General features: G+C 39.0%; 1 protein-coding gene across 4 annotated transcripts in view; it reads left to right on the top strand.

Moving 5' to 3' along the window:
- Positions 1 to 23,015, top strand: part of MGLL (monoglyceride lipase) — a 136,351-nt gene that overhangs the window by 20,315 nt on the left and 93,021 nt on the right. For all 4 annotated transcript variants that reach the window (XM_042448201.1, XM_042448199.1, XM_042448202.1 and 1 more), the window contains exon 3: positions 18,574 to 18,680. In XM_042448201.1, coding sequence (XP_042304135.1) covers positions 18,574 to 18,680 — 107 coding nt within the window. The remainder of the gene's footprint in view (positions 1 to 18,573; positions 18,681 to 23,015) is intronic.

The raw sequence follows: 23,015 nt of genomic DNA, 5'->3' as shown, positions 1-23,015 counted from the left end.
ATGAGTCTTTGATCAAGAAATGAAAGGATGATAAAGCAGTGAAAGTTAGAACTTGGCACTTCATTCCTCTCGGTAGCTTGCCTTTTTAGAGCTCAGTACACACACACCAAGCGGTTAATTGAGAGCAAGATTGGCCTAGTTTTGTGACAACAAAGTAAACAGGATCAGTGCTGCTCACTTACAAGTGGCTGTTAAGTGTGTGCAGTCATTTATTTTTAGCCCCTGTTGTATTGTGGGTGTGAGTGTGAGAAGAAGATTGTAGGCCACTGAATAATAATTAGTAGACTACATCCAACTTCCACAGGATAGTCTTGAAAGACATGGATAAATGAAGAAAACATGTTTTTTCCCTGTCTTCCAAAGCATTGATTTCTCTGTTTCATCTTTAGAAGCTTTAGTCTGTTTGCCTAATTTGTAGTGATTGACAATAATAATAGGCAGCAGCCTCAGGGCAGTTTTAAAGCTTTATTCATTAAATGGGGGGTGGGGTTCTAACAGAAGAGAGTAGTTTATTTCAGGGATGGGAAATGTGTGGACTATATCTCCAGTAGTTTCACATTAGCTACTCTGGTTATGGCTGTTTGCAGGACTGCCACGTGCTGTTTTATAGTGCTCCCTACACCCAATCCCTTCACTAGCCTGAAAGGGACCAGATGTCACATTTTGTTATTTCCAGTCATCCTAAAAGAGGGTGCCCACAACCCCAGCATAGCAAACCTCCAAATGAGTACTTGGTAGAAAAAGGAAACCTGAACTCCTTTTTCCCTCAAGTATATATTTGCATTTGAAGGTTTGCTCTCTGTGTGGAGGGGGCACCCTCTTTGGGGGTGACTGGAAGTAACAAAATGTCACTTCTGGTCCCTTTCAGGCCAGTTTAAGGATTTGGGGGTAGGGACCTCCATAAGATAGCACTTGACAGTCCTACAAACTTATTTCAGCATTTTCAAGGGGTTTGGGCTGAATAAAAAACTTTTTAAAAGTGCAAAATTAGTTGGAGGGGGTACCAGGACCTTTGAGGGGAGGTCAGAGCATCACTGAATGCAAGCAGACTGCATGATTCTTCTCTTGCTCTAAAAGTGGCTAGTTTTCAGATACAGTATTTTTGTGTAGCATTTAAATATTTTATGCAATGGGTTTTTCATACATATACCTTTCCATGTGAAGGAAAGCCACAAAATGTAAAGTTTATCAGCTTGACACATAGGCCTACACACTGAGGCATGTTACATTTGAGGACTTGCAAGTAACTGTCAGGTGCATAATGCAGACAGTTTTTCCAAAGCAGGTGCAGTTGGACTTTGCTTCCAGAATTCCAACTCCTGCTGTTCATGTTTTCTGACTAAACTAAATAGAATAGTTCTGGTCAACTTATTAGGGAGCTTTTTTTTTCTTCTTGTTGCATATTTAGGTTCTTTCAGAATTCAAAATATATAGATCAGGTAAACAAGGGCTGGCCTTCAACTGTTTGTAAACAGTGGATGCATTTCTATTGGCAAAGTAGACACGACTATCCGGTATACATAAAGCCATAGCAACACAGTGAAATTATGAGAAGAATCAGACTCCAAAGCCATGCAGGTCATAATAAACCCTGCTTCCTAATTTTGGTTTCAGTGTGCCTCAGCAGCACCCTCATTATGTTCAGGCAGTCAGACACAGCTCACAGATTTGCATTCTTTCCTCTGCAACATCAAAAAATACAACTTAAGGGTTTTCATCAGTGTCACATGGTATATTCAGCCCTTCTAGGTATATAGAAGCTTATCATCATCATCATCATCATCATCATCATCATCATCATCATCATCATCATTTCATTATATCCCATCTTTTCTCTGTTTGGGACTAAAGGTGACTTACAAGTTAAAACAAGTGTAGTTAAAAATTAACAGCACACAAAATTTAAAAAGCAATTCTGCCATCTTAAAATGTGAAACCATTTTAAATAAATTAAAATAACAGCAACAGCTAGAGGTCCAGCACATTATACAAGAACTGTTACCCCTGAACAAAGGAATTCTCAGAGGCCTGCTGCAAACAAAAGTTTTTTACCTGTTTTCAGAAAGACAGTAAGGAGCTTATGAACAGTCTCTGGTGCCTCTGCTCTGCTTACCTCTTGGCTCAGTTAATATGGGCAATAAAGGTACACTTGAGAATTAGCAGAGTGATAAAGGAAAAGAGAGAGAAAAAGCTATTGCATTTCAGATCAAGCAGGTAGATGAAAACAGAAAAAGATTACTTATGTTGTGAAGAGGGTTTGGTTGAGTAATACCAGCGTGCATTCAGGATCACTCAGAAAATGAAAGGCAGGGGAGAGAAGGAAGAGGAAAGGAAGTGATATGCTGGATTTGAAATGGGTAAGGTCCAACAAAATATATATGTATATTTGTTTTTGTTCTTTATAATAACCCTGTATAACTGAGAATAAGGTTTAAAGGTAAAGGTCTCCCCTCTGACAGGACTGTCTAGTCGTGACTGACTGTAGGGGTGGTGTTCATCTCCATTACTAAGCTGAAGAGCCAGCATTGTCAAATACAATTCTGTGATTATGTGGCCAGCATGACTGTACAGATCACTGTTACCTTCCCACCAAAGTGGTACCTGTTTATCTACTTGCACTCTTACATGCTTTTGAACTGCTAGGTTGGCAGAAGCTGGGTGACGGGAGGTCACTCCGTCTTTCAGCACTTGGGTCTTGAACTGCCAACCTTACAGTTGTCAGAGTCAGCGTCTTCACCACCGAGCCATCAGGTCCACGTATATAACTGAAAGACCACAAAGTCAAACTCAGGGCCATTTCTTCCTTGATTGAGTCTATCCACCTGTAATACAGTCTTCCTCTTTTCCTACTGCCTTCTACCTTTCCAAGCATTATTGTCTTGTCTTGAGAGTCATGTCTTCTCATGATATGTCCAAAGTACACCAGTCTGCATTGAGTCATCTTGGCTTCTAGGGGGGAGTTCATGCTTGATTTGCTCTTGGAGCATTTAATTTGTATAATATATTTATTTATTTACTCCATTTAGATCCCATTTTTGTCTCAAAACTAGGAATTCATAAGACGAAAAGCAGAAAGATAAAAACACAAGAAGTTTATAATGTCAAAGCCTACGTAATTACAGAAATTATAATGCCGAAACATCACTGAATCAAGAGCAATTTGAAAGCATGTTGATGAAAAAAAAGGACAGCAGCCACATGTTAGAAGTCTCTTTCTCAGCAGCCAGCTGTTTGCCAAAAGCCCACCTAAGCAAAAAGGTGTTTGCCTGCCAACAGAAGGACAACTGGGAGGAGGCCAGCCTAATCTCCCTTGAAAGGAGGTTCCACAGCCCTGAATTAGCCATGGAAAATCATCAAATGTAGGTTACTGGAACCCAGACAAGGACCTCCCCTGATGATATCAGAACCTAAGTAGGCTTGTATGGGAGAATATATGTATGTACACTGAATGCATGCACCTATACAGAATTGTGTTTCATGCAATAAGTCCCATTTGTCTCTGGCTGGCCAGTCTTGGATGTTTGCATTATTGTACCTTTGAAGTTCCACATCATTCCCTGTCTCTACCCAGGCCATGCAACATAGAAAAAAGTTAAGTGATGAGAAATATGAGAAATACCAATTCACTTTTGAGAAAGTAATAACCAGTTTGTGGCTGTAATGTCCAATTTTTTCATGACAGAGATCATGAGATGTGTTGCTCAGTTATCTAAGTAAAGCATTTAAACTGCATTAATTCACTTGCATAAGCTGTTGAACTTGTTGGACTTGATTTGTGAGAAATACAGATAAACCCTTTTGAAATGCAAGCGTGTAGTCTGTTTTGTGACTAATATTGTATAATTTGTTTATCATAAGGAAACATACATTACAATTTATTTTAAAACACTAGTCAAATTTCTAGTAGTGAAATAAACACTACTAAAAATACATTTAAACTACAGCTACACAGTGGAAAAAACGGGAAGAGGAGATCCTTTGGAAGATTAGATAATAATGAATTAAAGGCAGTAGTAAACTTGTTTTACATATCCCCCCCCCCAGTCCATACACAGACAGGTACTGGTTTTCATCCTTAGTTAAATCTTATCCTCCTGGTAAAGTGCTTAATAGCGCTAATCCTCTCCCCACTTAAGAAGGAGTAAGCCCCACAGAACTCATAGTACCCACTGGCACCCTCTCTACTTTCTTTTTGCAGACAAGCAGAGTCTTTCCCATTCCAACAGGCATTTGAAAAGTGGTTGTATAAGGCTTATCTTACACAATGAACTGGATATTGCCAGTTGTTGTACTGGGATACATATGTATGTATATGTGTGTGTACATGTGTTTTAATGATATAGTGGGCCTTTGGTATCCGCTGGAGTTTGGTTCCAGGACACCCTGTGGATACCAAATCCATGGATCTCAAGTCCCATTAAATACAATGGCCCGGAACATACAGGCCTTTGTGACACCCTCATCACGTGTTAGGCTCTGCAACCCTAGCATGTGATGAGGGCATAACAATGGTGGCGCCCGGTATACATGGGCACCGCCATTGTTACATAAGCGCCACACAGCACTGCTCAGCACTTATGTAATGAGTGCACCAGTGGTGCACTTGTTACTCTACCGCCGCGGCTTGAGAAGAACCCGCTTTATGCGGGTTCTTTTTCCGCCGGCAGGAAGTCGCACGGTTTGGCGGCTGCGGCTTCCCTCTGGTGGAAAAACAGGCACAAGGAGGCCGCCCTTTTGGGGCGGTCTGTCCCACACCAATGGCATAGTAAAATGGTGTTCCTTATGTAAAAAGGTAAAATCAAGGGTTTCTTTAGGGAATTTATTTATCCCCTGGGGTTTGTTTCTAGGAATCCAACCCTCTGCCCATGGGTACTAAAATCCATGGGTGCTCAAGCCCCATTAAATACAATGGCATAGTAAAATGGTGTTCCTTAAATAAGATGGGGGGTGAAAATCCAGGTTTGCTTTTTGATGTGTGTGTGTGTGTGTGTGTGTGATTGATATATATAATATAATATAATATAATATTTTCAAGCCACAGATGGTTGAATTCAGAATCCATGGATACAGAGGGTCAACCTCATTATGTATATGCAAATATTCCAAAATCCAAAAAAAAAATAAAAAAAAAATACCTGTAATCCAAAACACTTGTGGTCCCAAGCATTTCAGATAGGGGAGACTCAACCTATACAGTTCTTAGGAGTCCTTTGTGGCACAATGTTAATTGGATTTCAGAGGTGAAAGTGGTGGAGTCTGTGTCAGGTTTAACTATGCTGTACTCAGAAAGCACATACTTTGTGAAATAAAGAATGCAGACCAGCAGCTGAGGAAGGACCAGCCAAGAGAAAATGAATGACTGATGTACAAAATTACTAAACAAGGTAATTTGTTGCTGAAGCCCACCTAGTGACTCTAAATATTACTTCTACTTTTCATCAGGAAATAAATGCATGATGATGCTGATCATATGGTGGAAAGAAATATACATTTCAAAAATAGGCCATATGCCAAAAGAACTCATTTGTATTTTTGATTTCTTATAATACCTACCTAAATTAAATCCATTTATAGAAAAAATTTGCACTCTGTTGATATGTATAGATAGTGATGGTCAGATAAGGGGAAAGTTCCAGAGGAAAACAAATTACATTGTTTAGAGATAAGAATGATTGGTAACATCTTTTGAGGAAAGTACCTGACCTAGCAAAATTAGAACTGGCTATATATCCTACATTTTCTGAGGCTGCAAAATGTGGCCCTAAAACAGATGTAATTTGCTAGCCTGTCAGTGGTTTTAGTCTGTTCATGGGTTGTAAAGAAAGATTTTATTAAAGTTTTCCCATTATTGTTCAGAGCCACTTCAGCAAGGTTTTAGACGTATCTGTCAAACTATATAGAGGGAGTTACTGTCTTCACTTTGCCAGGCTGAAGAAAAAAATAAATGTTGAATAAGTACTCACTTGGCTAAAGAGAAATGTATTTCACTGACCTAGCAGCAAATCTGGAAGACTTAAATTTATACCTCAGAACTTTGGGTTAGGTAGAGAGTCAGCATTATACATTAAGCAAGGCTATACATTTAAAAATACTTTTCATGGTAACCGAGCTGCTTTCCATCTTATTGAGAGTCTCCAGACCTGGAGGAAACTGGTGCAGAACTATTGTGCATGTTGTGATGTATAAGTAGTACATTCATGATACAGTAGATCTTATGCCAGATTTCAGTAGATAATTTCTCTGTTTTGCGATTTTGTTATGAAAAGTTGCTCTCAAATGTGGGAAATTATATTATATAATTTGAATTATATAAATTGAGCTCAGTTCAAAGCAGATTAGATATGCCTGAGCGTTGTTACAATTAGTGGAATGTGGAGCCCCCTTTTGGAGATTATCACACCGGAAATCCCCAACAGCACCCAAGAAGCCTGTCCTTGCTACTGTGGCTGCATGAGAAGAAATCTCAGGCCTGTCTGGTAATGTTCATAAAACAGTAGAACTAGAAGGGACAATAAGTACCTAATCCTGTTTCCTAATCCCAAACAGGATCACCTACCCAGTATATTCTCATATATATATTGTGCTTTGATTGTGTATTCCTGCATGGCAAGGAGTCGGACTGGGTGGTCCTTGTGGTCTCTTCCAACTCTATTTCTATGATACCCATTATCAGATTAGTCCATGCAGTCTTGATCACAGTATGCCATACACAGAAACAGGAGCATCACAAAACAAAAAATTTCAGAGCTCTTGTCTCAAATAGTAGCCATTTACTTGCCCCCATCAAGCCCACAAGTATGTACTTGAGCCATGTCCTACTGCAACAGTAAGCCAACCTCTGTGACATCACAGTGTCCTAGCAGAAAGGAGACAAAATAACATCGCAAATGCAGATTTAGAATCTTATGCTTTCAGTATAAGGCTTTGTAGTGGAGGACTTGGAAGAGAATGTCACACAAGGGATAGAATGCATGTTTTACATGAAAGGGTCAGATAAGAATGAAAATAATGATTAGTAACAAAATCCATCAACTCCTGGCAGGGCTGGAAAAGCCTCTTTACCTGAAAAGCTAGACAATCAGTACTACTACTGAGCAGTAGTCTAGCTCAGGGTCAGATCTTGTAAAAGTTACTTTTTGTGACTACAGTATTCTGTTATGGTGAAATTTCTTTTCCAAGATTTGATTTATATAAGGCAACATTCTGTGTTCATACTGTACAGTCCAATTAATTATAATTGCTACAGTATGTGCAAAGGTACACATATACACTTCTTGTTATTTCAGTGTGACATACATATACACTATAGGTTTGCCACTAATATTTTTGAGATGTTTGTGAACCTGCAAGAACATGCCTGCACACACTTCCCACTGAAATTGCTAGGATGTGTATGTAAATAACTACAGATGTATAATTATTAGTAGTCATAATTATTATATTTACCATTCCACTCTCAGTGTAAAGAAGCTGTAGAGTGCAGCACAGGCAGATTTAAAATTAGTAATTCTCAGGACATTGAGACTTTTGCACAGTGCATTTTAATGTGTATTATAATTTCTCTACATTTGATAGAAAAAGAACGCCCATCAAGCAGAGCTCTTCTGTAAATGAACAACAGATTGAGGCTTAAGCTAGAATGGTTATTTTGGCTTTGCTGTAGGTGTGCATGTATGTTTTGGTTCAGCAATTGCCAGCTACACTACAAATGAGGTTTGATTTCCTTTTCTGTTTTTGTTTGGATACTGAAATGAATTTCAGTGTTCTCTGCGTTTTGATCACATATCTCAGGATTGTTTTTCCTTCTTACCATTGTTGGGTCCACCTAGGGCTGTCCTTTCATGGTCATGTTGTCGTAATTTTTCAGAGTAATTATGTATATATTTGTATATAAGTTGACCTCATGTATAAGTTGAGGGCAGGTTTGTGGGCCAAAATTATGCATTTTGATATGACCTGTGGATAAGGTGAGGGTAAAGTTTAGGGCGTGTGACAAAAGATGTAAACGAAGCAAAGGAAAATGATGTCAAAAAGCTTACAAAATTCCAGCGGGCATAACTGTTTGTGCTCACTCTAAAGCAGTGGTTCCCAACTTGTGGGTCGGGACCCCTTTGGGGGTCGAATGACCTTTTCATGGGGGTCGCCTAAGACCATTGGAAAACACCTATTTAATTACAGTTATGAAGTAGCAGCGAAAATAGTTCCATGGGTTTGGGTCACCACAACATGAGTAATTGTATTAAAGGGTCCCAGCATTAGAAAGGTTGAGAACCATTGCTCTAAAGGCTAGATGAATGAGGAGGGAATGATGGTCAATGGTGGCTGTGCTACGTGTGTGGGAGGCAACTAGGTGTGAGTGGGAATTAGAAAAGGTGCACATGTCACAAAGGATGTGAGGGCAAGAGTTAAGGTACAGTATTGATTTCCATCAGAAAAAATAACTACTGTATCCTCTTCTCTCAATAGATTGGTGAAAAATGAGAGCTTAGTCCATCGTGGGACAACCTAAAAGAAGCACTGACCCCCTGTAATCTCTCGGTACTCCTTTGAGGGGAAATGCCAAAGAACCACCCCTGCCACTACTTTCCCACTCAGGAAATCAGAAAGGCCAGAGGGGCAGGGCCATGGCTGAGAGAGTAAAGGGGGTTATGGCATTCTAAGCTCTTTTGAGACAGACTAAGCTCTCACCTGTTGCCACTACTCAGAGTAGGGAATGTTGTTGTTTTTTAAATAAGAGTTAAGGTACAGTGCTTCCATTGACCCATGGATAAGTGACCAGTAGATAAATGTATAGGAAGCGCTCCCCCCCCCCGAATCCAGTTCTGGGGGGACCAGGAGAAAGCCTTCTCCTGCAGATCTTAGGGCTTTCGCAGGTTCATATGAGGAGATATTGGCCTCTTACAAACAGCCAAAATATAGCTGCTTTGAGTCACAGTGAAGGTATGATGTTTCAATGATGCATGTGTCCTAAGAGTCCAGAAGTCGCACCAAAGCCATGCTCCAGCCCTAAGAACTGGAGCGTGGCTTTGGTGTGGCTTCTGGACTCTTAGGACGCATGCATCAGTGAAACACCATACCTCCACTGTGACTCGAAGCAGCTTTATTTTGGCTGTCTGTAACGGCCATGGTCTCTCAAATAGTCTGGACTAGGCATTTGTGGGTCCTCCAGTGCAATTCAGTGGTAATCTTCTACCAGATGTTGACCATAGAGCTGCTCTGAAGCACCTCTCTCAGGTTAAAAAAAATTGTCCTTAATCCCAGCGAATGTGGGCGGCCTCCTGTATACCATAGAGTTTATGCCATTTAGAATGCTGAAAACAAGGGTTTTGGTCAGGGAGGCCAGACACGTTTAATTTCACTGCCACATTTCCCTCCTCTTTCCCTCTTATCTCTGTTTTTATTCCCTCCCTTTCTTCCTTGTGAGTTGGTTAAAGGAGTGAAGATTTATAATCTATGAGTAGAAACAAAACAAAAGGTGTAAATGGAAGAAGTTAATTTTTTTCACTATAAGGTCATAGAAGGGGTGTAACACTACAGAACTATAAGTGAGGGGGGATTAAATGGAGGATTTTGTAGACTGAGTTTAGATGAAGAGGAAGCTACAACGGCTGGCTGCTGTTTACAGGCTGATATGTCTTTTTTTTTTTAAAACTACCAATAAGTAGGAAAACTTAAGGAAATAAGACCATGGTGATGACTTGGAGTAGTTATAAAACATTTGGCCTTACTCTGTCTGTTATGAACCCTCCTCTAAAGAAAGTGAAGGCTCAAACAAAAATTACTCAATTTTATACAAACAATAAATGTCAGGAAGTGGCTGAGAAGCAGCAACTCTCAGATACTAACACTGAGCTTAAAGGAGCTCTCTGTGACTAATAAAAATCAAAAAGAAGGCTCCAAACTAGCCAGATCAGCTGCTGAGTTGTCTCCTGCAAATAGCCTAGTAATTCAGTGGTTAATCCAGGCTAACCAAGTGGAGAGATTAATGTTAAACCAAATTTCAGAATTATCCTCAAATAATGGTAATAATGGAAATTGAAAACTGGTGTTAATTCAAAATACGTTTTAATCAAACTACCCCAATCCCTTGGGAATCTTGTTACAAGAGGAGTGCAAAGTTCACCTTTGGAACATTTTAATGATCTTCGTCCTTGGTGTTCAGTAACATTGCAGATCTAGTGTATGTGGAGCATTTCAAGCTAGAGTAGTGCCCACATTACAAGACTGGAGACTTGCCAAGATGGTCAGGCCTCACATGGCATATTGTGTCCAGTTATGGGCACCACAATTCAAAAAAGGACATTGAGAAACTGGAGCGTGTCCAAAGAAGGGCGACTAAAATGATGAAGGGTCTGGAAACCATGTCCTATGACGAACGACTTAGGGAGCTGGGAATGTTTAGCCTGGAGAAAAGAAGGTTAAGAGGTGATATGATAGCCCTGTTTAAATATTTGAAGGGATGTCATATTGAGGAGGGAGCAAGCTTATTTTCTGCTGCTCCAGAGAACAGGACCTGGAACAATGGATGCAAGCTCCAGAAAAAGAGATTCCACCTCAACATTAGGAGGAACTTCCTGACAGTAAGGGCTGTTCGAAAGTGGAACAAACTCCTTCGGAGTGTGGTGGAGTCTCCTTCTTGGGAGGTCTTTAAGCAGAGGCTGGATTGCCATCTGTCAGGGATGCTTTGATTGAGAGTTCCTGCATGGCAGGGTGTTGGACTGAATGGCCCTTGTGGTCTCTTCCAACTCTATGATTCTATGATTCTGTGGTATACAAACACAGAGAAGATCTGAAGGAGGATGATATATCAGTCTCAAGATTCTTTAAAAATGTAGCACCACCAGCACCATTGATTCCAAATGTAGTAGCACCCTCAAAAAGACAAAGTAATAAATCAAGATTTAGTTGACATTGACCCCACAGATGACAATCGTTATGACCTAGCTGAGCCAGAATCCAGGGAACTCAGGAATATTACAAATCTGAGAATCTTGGGTTTTGCACTTGATGAATTTGGAGAATGGCTTTTTTGATAATACTGAAAATAACTTTTTACACTCCTTCTTTGTCCTGCCTCAAGAGGCCCTGAATGAAATACTATCCAGACTTGACCTTTTATGTTTCTACTTGATAAGTATGAAGAAGGGGCAGAAAGATTCATGTAGGCAAAATCTGGTTTATTTGGCTCCTGATGCAGCTCATCAGGCATATACCATCACAAGTTGCAGCTATGGGTTGGGAAACCACCAATCCACCATCACCAGGTTTCTGTGGAAATAAATCCACTTTTTTACAAACATGAAATGAAAAGCACCTCTGAAGATTCTGTCCCCATGCTTCCCTCTGTTAAGGCAAGCATGGCTCCAACATCTGGCTGGCTTGAAATGAGAGCTAAAAGAGTGGGAACAGGGTTCTCCATACAAAGCAGTTGATACAGGAGCATTAATCTCCAATGTAAACAGATTGAATACATCTCTGGACACAATTGAACATGCAGCAGCTGTTGAATCTACAGAGTGGCTCAAGGGAAATGAAAACTGTCATGGAAAGTGCAATATTACATTAAAGACTACAGTAGACAATCAAGGATCTGGTAATACTGCTCAACATTTTAATTCCAACAAACTGGACCTATGTTCTTTGGGGCAATGGGAAGGCCCTGTTTTGAAGAGAAGCCCTCTAATACCAACTCATATTGGAGTAAAACAAGGCTGTGTTCTCCCCCCTGCTTTGTTCAATATTTATATTAATTCCTTGGTCAAGACATTTTCTGAAATAAATTCTTAACCACCTAAATTGGCAGGGAGATCTGTATGTCTTTTACTTTATGCAGATGATGCAGTACTTCTGTCACTGACATGAGTAGGTTTGAGACAGTTATTAAGAGCACTAGATGTCTATTGCAGTACTGAACAGCTGGCAATTACTCATGAAAAATCTAAAGTTGTAGTTTTCAATCAGAAATAAAATCAACAGACATCTAATTGAACAGGTTAAATTTTATAAATATTTGGAAGTCATTTTTTCAAGCTGCTGGTCCCTGGCGAGCTCAAGTATCTTATGCTATAGCAAATGTACAGCGGAGTTATAAGTTACTTGTCTCGGTTTTTTTACACGATGGGAGGCCAGCATGTACCATCAGCAATTCAAGTGTTTAATGCTAAGATCATACTGCAAATGCTATATGGAGGACAAGTGTGTGTGTTTAGCAATTTTACACCTCTAGAATCTATCTAAATAAATATTTGGAGCAGCATTCTCAGCCTCCTAAGCTGTGTGCCAAATATTCTCTTACAGTTAGAGACTGTTCAAATTTCTATTGAGTCTCAGATGTGGATATACAAGTTAAATTTTTGGTTTAAAATGTTATTCATACCTAACGTTTTGCACACACACACCCCAGCAATAAATTTCAGTCAAGGTGGAAGAAGATAGTTGATGAGAAAGTGTTAAGTTTCGGATTTTCACAAAATGCCATTCTTGCTATGGGTACATAAAAGCTAACAAAATCATAAATCACCGTATCTGGGATATCAGGTTGCAAAATCACATAAGTGCAGCTCCCATTTTTCCAGCTGTTAAAGATCAACTTAACAAAACAGGAAAGCATTCACCTTGGCCAAATTTAATGTGCTTCGATAGCCCTTGTGAGGCAGAGAATGTAGAAATCGTGGGATGTGTTTTATTGTATTGTGTTTTTTTATTGTGACCTTTGACATCATTTTATTAACCCAATTTACAGATTACACCAGAGAGATCCGATGTGTTTTACATTGATTACCTTTTGGCTGGCCAGTTTCCTGAGCCAAGGTAGCTAGTTTTTGTATGGCAGCACCAGCTTGTTGGCATAGGATGCTATCTTAATATTAAAAGTGTTATCATGTTTCATTGTTTTTCTAAAATCATTGTAACACAAATATTTTCTGTATTTAATATTGTATTTTAGTGTATTGCATTGCATTTTATCTTTCCTGTTTTGTTCCCTTTCTACTGGTCATTGATCAAAATAAATATAATTCCATTTAGAAGAAATATACAGTTAGTCCTCGTTATCCACAGATTTTTTTATCCACAGATTGAATCATCCAAGGCTTGAAGATACTTTAAAAATATTCAAATTTTCATAGGCAAACCTTGATTTTGCTCTTTTATATAAAGGACACCATATTACTACTATGCCATTATAATGAATAGGACTTGAGCATCCACGGATTTTGGTATGTAACATAAAAAGATAATTTTTGAACCTAGATACATGAACCTGAACCTAGATAGATTTATTTAGAAATCTCCTGAATTCAAAGAGACATGTTTCCTAATAAAGAGTTATAGTAAGATAAGTAATACATGTAATGTGAGAAGCTGTAAAAATTACACATCTGTGGCTAGCCTAATATGTTTCTCATATTTTTGGGATTGCAGCTCAGATTAAGTAGACCAGATATGGGGCAACATAATATCTAGCATAAACAAAAATAAATGCAAATCAGATGCATCATTTAAAACCACATCACATTTACAATCACTTAGCAAGATCACTGTATCATATTTTGGTTGTTATTTTCAAAAATTATCATGTATAAGTGTACAAGCAGTCATGTGAACTAGAGAGGGCTAGATGGGTGTATCACGCTTAAGACCATGGGCTCATGCTTTCCCTCTGCTATAAGAAAAATTTACAGCAGAGTACAGTATTGCCTCATATAGCTTCTGATTGGAGACATCCTTTCATATACCCTATCGGAGCTGAGTTAGAAATTACAGCTGGGCACTCGATGCTAAAGTTGAGGTTTTTGTATATGCTGAGGGGACTGCTCATCTGCACAATTAATGTGCTTAATCTCTGTAGACCATTAAAAATGCATAATTGCCTCGCTCTTCAGAAATAAATCAGTACTTGAAATGTGAAGCATGTCACATAGGATTTCAAGACTTTGCCTAGGCTCTGTGTGCTATAATAAAAAATTTATTCTCTGACTCCAGATTTTGATTTTTTTTTTTTAAAAAAAAAGGACTGAAACTATTTATTGCACCAGATATTATTCATTCAAATTATTGAAGTTAATCATTCTGGAGTCTGAAAGAATCCAAAGCTGAACAAGAAATAGGAATCTTAAGTTGGAGAAAATGGATGTTGTGCATCACATATTCAAGAGATATTTTGGAATTCTGCACTCTTGTTATTTCACAGTCAAGTGTCAGAATTCAGTAGGATAGAAGTAGAACTTCTGATGTAAATAAACCTTACAGGGAGATACAGAACTTGAAAATTTTACTTTTTTAGGAATAAAACTGTCAGGATAAACTAAGCTAGATTCTGAGCATTTTATGTGGTTTGCAGGCAGTGTGGTTTGGTAGGACCTATATGTTAATAGTCAAATATAAATTCTACTTATGTTGCTTGTGTGTAAGGGGGCTTTACTATCCTGAAGCTAAAGCAGGCCCACACTTTTAACTGTTATCACCACTGTGTCATGTTGGGATTATTGGACAAAGAGCTGAATTTAACAGATGATTCTTGATGGATGGTAGAATTTAAAGTGAACATGACTGACAATTACTGACAATTGCATCATAAAGGTAAAGATATGAATTTGGTACAGATCAGCTTTTGCTGTGAACTCGTACATAAATTGCTAACATTGTGGTGTGTGTTGACTTGAAAACATGAGCAGGTTTGGGTCCAACTGACTGTCAGAGTTTGGAAAAGTTACTTTTTAGACTATACAAATAACTGTCAGAAATCCCTAGCCAGTTATCCAGTTATGTATACAAGGGTAGAAAATTTGCAGGAGGAAAAAATAACTGAACAGATTGGAGAGGAAGTGGCTTTTTTTCTTTAAACAAAGTCTTGGTGGTTTTTTGGATTTTATTTTATTTTTATTTTTTAGTTTCATTCAATTTAGTTCAGAAAAAAAATTGTGGAAGATTTGTATAATTAAGTGTAGGACAGAGGTACTGGGTAAAATACCTCTTCCCAATGCATATTTTTAAACAGTGGAACCACAAGATTTGGTGCTAGTCACTAACTTGGATTGCTTTAAAAAAGAAAAATTAATCGAGAATAAGGTAGTCAATGATGGAGCTGTGGTCCAACACATCTGAAAGGTACCATGTTCAGGAAGAGTGTGGTCTTTGCAGATCACTACACAAAAACAATCCCCAGTTCTTTTTAAAAGGAGTTAAAAATGCTATATAGCAATGTTAGTAATTTTGGCAACTCAACAAAATATGTTCTTTGTCTCTTTCTCTACAAACACTTCTCTGCCAAGCTCCCTGAGTGAAATTCTTAATCATTACAGGCAAACAAAGAGAGCCAGCATGGTGTAGTGGTTTGAGCATTGGGCTATAACTCTGGAGACCAGCATTCAAATCCCCACTCAGCCATGGAAACCCACTGGGTTACCTCGAACAAGTCATACACTCTCGGCCTCAGAGGAAGGCAAAGGCAAACCTCCTCTGAACAAATCTTGCCAAGAAAATCCCATGATAAGGTTGCCTTAGGGCCACCCTAAATTGGAGGCAAACAACAACAATTTAGGCCAACAGGCAAGTGGCTTAACTGCCAAGGTGTTTACTGTCCCCGGTGAAAAAGCTTCACTTTTTAAGGTCTCCAGATAAAAAGAAATGAGAACAAGGCCAGGCTATTCTTTCTCTGGTCACTTGAGACCCCTGAAATATTACCCAAGGGTCCTTCCCCTATATTCTTTTATTAAAACTTTGCGTTAAACCTCTGTATGTGAGGATAGAATAAAAAACAAACAGTTATACAGTACTGATGTGCATTGATGTGAGGTGGGGAGACGATAGTGGTTGGAGTGCTGGACTTGGGAGTCTAGTCCTCACTGAGCCAGGAAATTAACTGCGTGACCTCAGCTTGACCTACTTCACAGAATTGTTGTGAAGATAAAGCAGGGAAGAGACCCATGTAGGCTGTCTTGAGCTCTTTGGAGAAAAAATTAGATATAAATGCAACTAAAAAAAACATATGCAATGTGAGGGCCCTTTCATGAGCTGTGTCAAACACTACTCATATGTACTGTTTATTTAAAACTCTCATAACTGCATGATTTTGCTGCTAATATTTCAGCCATGTTATATTATATAAAGAGAGCCAGTATGGTGTAGTCATTTGAGTGCTGAACCTGGATGCTGGGAGGCCAGAGTTTGAATCCCCACTCAGCCATGGAAACCCATAGAGCTTCCTTGGGCAAGTCACACTCTTCAGCCTTAGAGGAAAGTGAGAGTAAACCTCTTCTAAATAAATCTTGCCAAGAAAACCCCAAGATAAGGTTGCCATAAATTAGAAGGAAGGAAATACAGTATACCGCAAGGCTCAGCAGATTGGCTTCATGCTCCCTTGCTTAAAGTCATGTAAGTTGTTTGCATGGTAGTCATAAATTCGTTTACTATATTGTGTTCAATGGATTTTTATTTTCATGCTAGCATGCTTAAATTGGTAAGGATTTGTTAATTCTCAAGACAGAATGGGTGATTTAATCCATTCTTTAGCAACTGCAGGTCATTCACACAGAGCCAGTTTTCAGGAAGTGCTGAGAGCTGCTTACAAAAGAGTTTTTGAAATTAGCATGATTCCAGCATGTGCAAGAGAAGCCTTTTATGCTGCCTGCTCTGGTTTCTACTTGAAACTTGTCAATATCAGAGCATTTTGCCAGTATAATCACAACTCAGATGAAAAGCATTCACAGAACAAGCATTGTGAATAGTGTGAGATTCTGCAGGCCCCAAAGACTGATGTGCTTCTTTTGCAGTTATGATCAGAATCACTTTATGTCAAGATTGTTGAATTGCTTGACTTACCAAGGCATAAAAAAGAAGAAGGCCAGCAAATGCTTGAAAGGTGCTGGGAGGACCTACAGTTGTTAAAAGTTTCCAACACAACAAAATGTAGGACAAGATAGACCATCATATATTCCTGGTGGGTTCCGTACATAAGTGGGTGAGACTCAAGTATGCAGTTGTGCTCTACAGTGGAAACATTTTTCAGGATTTTGTTTTTTTAATAAGTTGGGTGCTGTTGTTAATTTGTGAGCAAGGCCTAAAGAAAAGAGCAGGTAAGAATTCCACTTGCCCATCTGTGGGTTCCCATTACTCTGGCTGCATCTACACTGTAGAATTAATGCACTTAGACACCACTTTAACTGCCATAGATCAATGCTGTGGAATTCTGGGGTTTTAGCCTTCTCTGTCAGAGCGCTCTGGTGCCACAGAAACTGCAAATCCCAGGATTCCATAGGATAGAGCCATGACAGTTATAGCGGTGTCAAACTGCATTACTTCTGCAGTGCTGCAGCAACCTTAAAGGATGCTATTTATTTTATTCATAGATTGTGTATGATTTTTGCATAATCTCAGTATACTCTGATTAGTAAAACTGCATTCAATCTCTTTAACTGCTAACCTGATCCTTTTTGTGGTCCAATGTATTAATTTTTTAAATTTATTTATTTACTCCATTTGTCTCTCATACCTTCACACCTCTGAAAGCTACCAGGGCAACACAGAGTATAAAGTATTTTTAAAAACTATAAAATGCAAGATCAGTTTAAAAATATAAATAAACCTGCTGATACTAACATACAGTAATAACAGCAATATTGACCTCAGATCCATAAAAGAAAAGAAAAACATGAATTCTCAATAGTTCTTAACATGCCTGAGAAAATAAAGACATCATTACTTGAGGCCTGAAAGACATTTGTATAGGCACCAAATAAGCATGAGGGGCCATCACCAAAAGGTCTTTCTTTACACTTGCCACATCCTGCAACTCAAAGATGGTAGCATACAGTAGGAGTACCAGAATCCTGCACCACTCTGGAGTTTATCAGACAAGGGGAATTGGAAGTATAATCTGACGGCAATCTGAATGCAATCATGGGGTTTAACGTTATTGCGTGATAACCCACTACACACAAATTTGGGAAATGGGAAGTCAGTCCAAACACAATCATGTGGTTTTACGTTATTGCGTGATAGACTGCCACACGCAAATTCAGGCAATGGCATGCTATTTCCGGGCAATGGGGAGCCAGTTCAAATGCAATGCGTATTCACGTAATTGCGTGAAACTAGTGATTTTAAGTGAATGCGTTCTGGCCCCACTTTCTTTTCATTCGAATTTAAGAGAAATTCCTCCCGTTTGATAAACTCCTATGTATGTTAACTTTTATGTTTATGTTTAGTTGGCTACATGAATTGCAAGGATGCATAACAGGACACTGGCTAGAATGCCTGATAGCCATTGGTGCCTGATGCATATTGGAATTGATGCAGTGTGTATCAGTCCCATTGTTCTGTTCTGATCCTGTTGCACAACAGTCATTTTGCCAACTCTGCTATATTGATGCAACAGCAGCCCTCTACGGAATATAGACATTGTGGAACCACCCAGTTTTAATTTCCGGGATGTTAGTCCACCTAGAAAGACATAACTCCCCAGCAAGATTGAAACTAGAAGTTTAAAAAACAATACTGCTTATTTAAAATCATAACTTGTTTGACTATATCTTTCCTCTTTCTAACACCATGCTTTGTATCTTCATACTTTAGGGGTCTGGTGTTCATTGCTCATGGTGCTGGAGAACACTGCTGTCGTTACGATGATTTGGCCCAGATGCTGACAGGGAACAACTTCTTGGTATTTGCTCATGATCATGGTGAGTACTATTACAAGAGCTGTGCTTGGTTGAGATAACAAAAAAGATGAAGTAGAAAGATCTGTAGTATTTAGAAACAGAGCAAGTAATTTATTATAGGCTACAGTAAGACAGAGGGCCTAAAAAATCTAAAGGCACTAGATGTGTAATCGTGGAAGCTAAGCATGGTCATTGCTTGTTAGTACTTGACTAGGAGGCCACCAAGGAATATCAGATGCTGTAGCCTATATTTCAGAGAAAAGAACTGGCAAAAACCTCTAGCCCTATGAAATTCATGGGGTGTAACCATAAGTTAACAGAAGACTTGAAGGTATACATGTGCACGCACAGTAAAGCAGAGGGTTTGTTTTTGCCCATCTTCTTTACGTTAGTTTGTTAGATGTATGGTGCTGACACTTATGTTCAAAATCTTGAGATTAAAAAAAATACCAAGGTTGATTAAAATGTTATTTATAGAATGTAAATGTGACTTTGGATCTGTGTGTATTTGACAGCAGTAGAAGTGAAATAAGAGAGAAATTGGTTAAGAAATGTGGCTTCTTCCACTGCAATACGAAGAATGGAATGATTTTCTCCCAGGTTTTTGTCATTTATCTGGTTGCTGCTGCTATACCATGGTTCTGTGTGTTCTTGTGCTCCTGATGACATTTGGGAAGGAAAACGGTTGTGTCTTTTTTTAAGAATGTATGAAGATCCCTTCTTCATACATTCTTTTTTTTTTAAGAGTCTCTGGCTTTAGAATAAATAGAGGCAAAACAGCACTACAGTACTTAATATCTCAAAGGAAGAAAGTTCAGCACTGTTTCCTTTTTTAGCATGGCTAGCTAGATACATTCTTGCTGCCTGTCAACTAGAGTTTAGAAGTTTAATGCCTTTGAATCAGGAGGTTTAAGAAAGCCATAATTGACAAAACTTTCCTTCATAAAGGCCTTTCTTGGGAATACACTGTAATCAGTTGCTTAAAAATAAAACAGCAGCAATGACAACAAGAATTTTGCATAGTCAAGGGAACCTGTCCTACATGACCATCTTGAACAAAACACACATGCACTCATAAAGCAAACATACCACCAACCTTGGATGAATCCTATGACATGTAGCAGGAGTTGTATTAATTTCTTTTCACATGTTGAAATTTTGCTTAGTTCCAAAAAGAGAAATGTGATATGTCTCAGGAAGCTAAAAAGGCAATCTTTACATGCTAAAAAACCCAATGTTTATTGGCCTGTGAATACTCTTTTGGACTTCTTTAGAAGACCACGTGAAATCCAAGGTACAGAAATTTCTGAAACAAGAAATCAAAAGGATATTTAGCAAATAAATAAGTTCTTTTTAGCATCCTGAGACATGTCTTCTTTTTCTCCGTGAATTCCACTGGATGTTCTGGAGTTTTTGCTTTTGTCCCTTGTTTCACTTACTAATTAGAGCAAGCTGTTGAGAAGAAAATTAGAACCAATACTTAGGATGTGTTGTCCCTTCCATATACATTTCGAAATTGCATGAGAGATGTCTCTTTCCTTATACTTACTGTTCTGTTCTCCTGTTGTTTCCCCTTCCGCTTATTTTTCTCTGACAATGCCATCATTTATCTGAAAAAATTCTCAGTTTTTTCAGCAGGTTTAAAGAAGGAACCATGCTTCCAATATTTGACTTTCCAGGAAACCCCCATTATTTCATTAGACAGTCTTATATTGGAGACATGCAGCTTGAGCAATTAAATTCATAATTCCCTTTAATGACCATCTGGAAGTGTGCACTTCAGCTGTATCGAGGCTGCATCCTTTCAACCTCCCCATCCTTAATGTTAATTGCACTTAACGGTGGCTATTATGCTTCAGATGGTATACACATTCTGTTTCCTGATCTATCGGAGAGTTGCAGGCAGAAATGCCTTGTGAAATCTTCATTAGTTTTTGTTTCTCATTGTCTATCTTTAAGAGGAAGTTGTTAGGCAAGAAAACTGCATTTTACAATTTTGTCACTCCAGATGCAAATCTGTCTTTTCAACCATGAGTGCCTGAATGTAGTTGATTTTTAATTTATTATTTTCAGTCAAAGCTGGATTTTTGAAGGCACAAATAATAGTCAGTCAGTCATTAAAAAAACCCCTCAGAGACTTCTAAAAATCAAAAACTCCAAAGAGAGACAAGACATTTTATCAGCAATGTCAAAGGGCCAGTCTACATACAGAATGCATTTGGATATATTGACTTGATAAATAAAGATGTAAACAAGCCTTTTGCCTGTGCATTCAGCATCCACCTGCCTGCTTACCTGTCAAGTTGATTGTGGGCTGGTAAATAAAAAAAGAAGTCGTCTATGATAGAATAAAATAAAAAAGACTATGGATACAACTTGGAAGGAAACGAAGATATTAAACCATAGTTTGAAGCTGGTTTAATATCCTAGTTTATTATGTAACTTCATAGTTTCTTGGGGTGAACAAAACAAGGAACTCTTGCAAATGAATATTTATTGGATTATCTACTTGACATGCCACAGGTCTGCATGCATAGGAAGAGGAGGAGTGGTCTCCTCATGATGCCAGCTGGGTGGAGCCTTGCCCCGCCAACAAATGTATTTGAAACCCATTTAAGGTATGGTTACTTTAATCAAGGTCTCTTTGCATCATTTTTCACACTGACGACAATCCAAATCTTTTTTAAAAACTCGTGAAAAGACTCAGTGTCAAATACCCTGGATTAAGTGAGGGTTTTGGTAGCCCCCCCAAAAAACAACAACAACAACTTGAATTGGGTGCATTCAGAGTGTGTATGAACAACAGGGATTCAACCCAAATTCTACCTGGATTATTTTTATTGTATAAATAATAATAAAAATTTTATTTGTATACCGCCCTTCCAACGATCAGGGCGGTGAACAGCATGTTAACAACAACAATACAAATACATTTCAATACATGACAAAATCACTACATAATCATATTAAAAACCAAACTAAAACCCTATCAGCCAGCTACCATTGCCGTCGAGGGGGGGAAGACTAGCTGGCGCTTGACTCGGGGAATGCTGATTTAAATAAGAAGGTTTTTAACTCCCTTCTAAACTGGGCCAGGGAGGTGGCCGAGCGGAGCTCTATGGGCAGCGTATTCCAGAGGGCCGGGGCGACGATGGAATACGACCTCCTCGTTGTGGAGGCTAGTCTAGCCCCTGGGACCCTCAATAGTTGCTGCCCGGAAGTTCTGAGGGTGTGGGGCGGAATGTATGGAGAGAGGCGGTCCATCAGGTATCCTGGGCCTAAGCCATGTAGGGCTTTATAGGTTATCACCAACACCTTGTACTGTGCCCGGAAGCGGATGGGCAGCCAATGCAGATCTTAGAGTATAGGTGTAATATGACTGGCCCTGGAGGTACCAGTGACCAGTCTGGCTGCCATGTTCTGTACCATCTGTAGCTTCCGGGTGTGGTATAAGGGTTGCCCCATGTAGAGCGCATTGCAGAAATCCAATTGAGAGGTTACCAGAGCGTGTACCACCGTTTCAAGGTCTCTTGAATAGGGCCCCAGTCTGAGTGGAGCCTCCCAGCAATTTTTATTTGTTTGTTTTGTTTTGTTTTATACTAAAGAGGATAACCTTTTTGTCATTAATTAGTGGTCTTGTATTGTTTTATGTGTTCTTCCCTGTCACTGCTTATATTTTAAAGGCTATTTCAAAATAAAAGACCACGTTAAAGAAAAAGACATTTTCAGTTTATCCTATTCTTTGGCCCTGAACTCTCTTTGTTCATTGTATTAAATGAGACAGCTCCTGCATAAATCTTGAAAGAATTGCAGTGAGACTGATGCTGGCCTAATTTGTCAGGAGCTGAAAATAATCACTGGTCATCTGCTCTGCTCTTTTTACTGGGGACTAACACATTGTATTAAATTTAAATTGTCATCTCTTTCACCTCCTGCCCGAGTAGTTATCAGAAGGTGAGGGAAAAACATACTAATGAGATGCCTAAAATTTATTCCCAGCTCCCAGTTCATAGTAAGTCTTTACTGAGGTTAAATAAAAGGCCATATATAGATGGACTCCCAACTGTGTAAAAGGTGTACAAATACAGTAGATGGAATTTGCCAGTAATGCATTTGCAGAGTTAACGCTTGTGCAGCAGTTGTACCCACTCATAAAGGTGTCTGATGTGGCCACAGTGACACATGTCTTAGATGTTTATCACACTATGCTCTTAAAGAGGTACTATTCCAGTGTGACTCCTCTAGCAGCCTCCTGTTGCATGCTGGGATTGGCAGTTTTAAGGAGCTGAACTTCTCTGCCTGAGAATTCTACATACCCCTCCTTAAAACTGCCAATCCCAGCATGCAACAGGAGGC

The sequence above is a fragment of the Sceloporus undulatus genome, chromosome 2 (assembly GCF_019175285.1).
Source record: "Sceloporus undulatus isolate JIND9_A2432 ecotype Alabama chromosome 2, SceUnd_v1.1, whole genome shotgun sequence".
In the NCBI taxonomy this organism is placed as follows: Eukaryota; Metazoa; Chordata; class Lepidosauria; order Squamata; family Phrynosomatidae; genus Sceloporus; species Sceloporus undulatus.
Note: the sequence above shows the minus strand (reverse complement) of the source record. Positions and strands in the feature narration are given on the sequence as shown.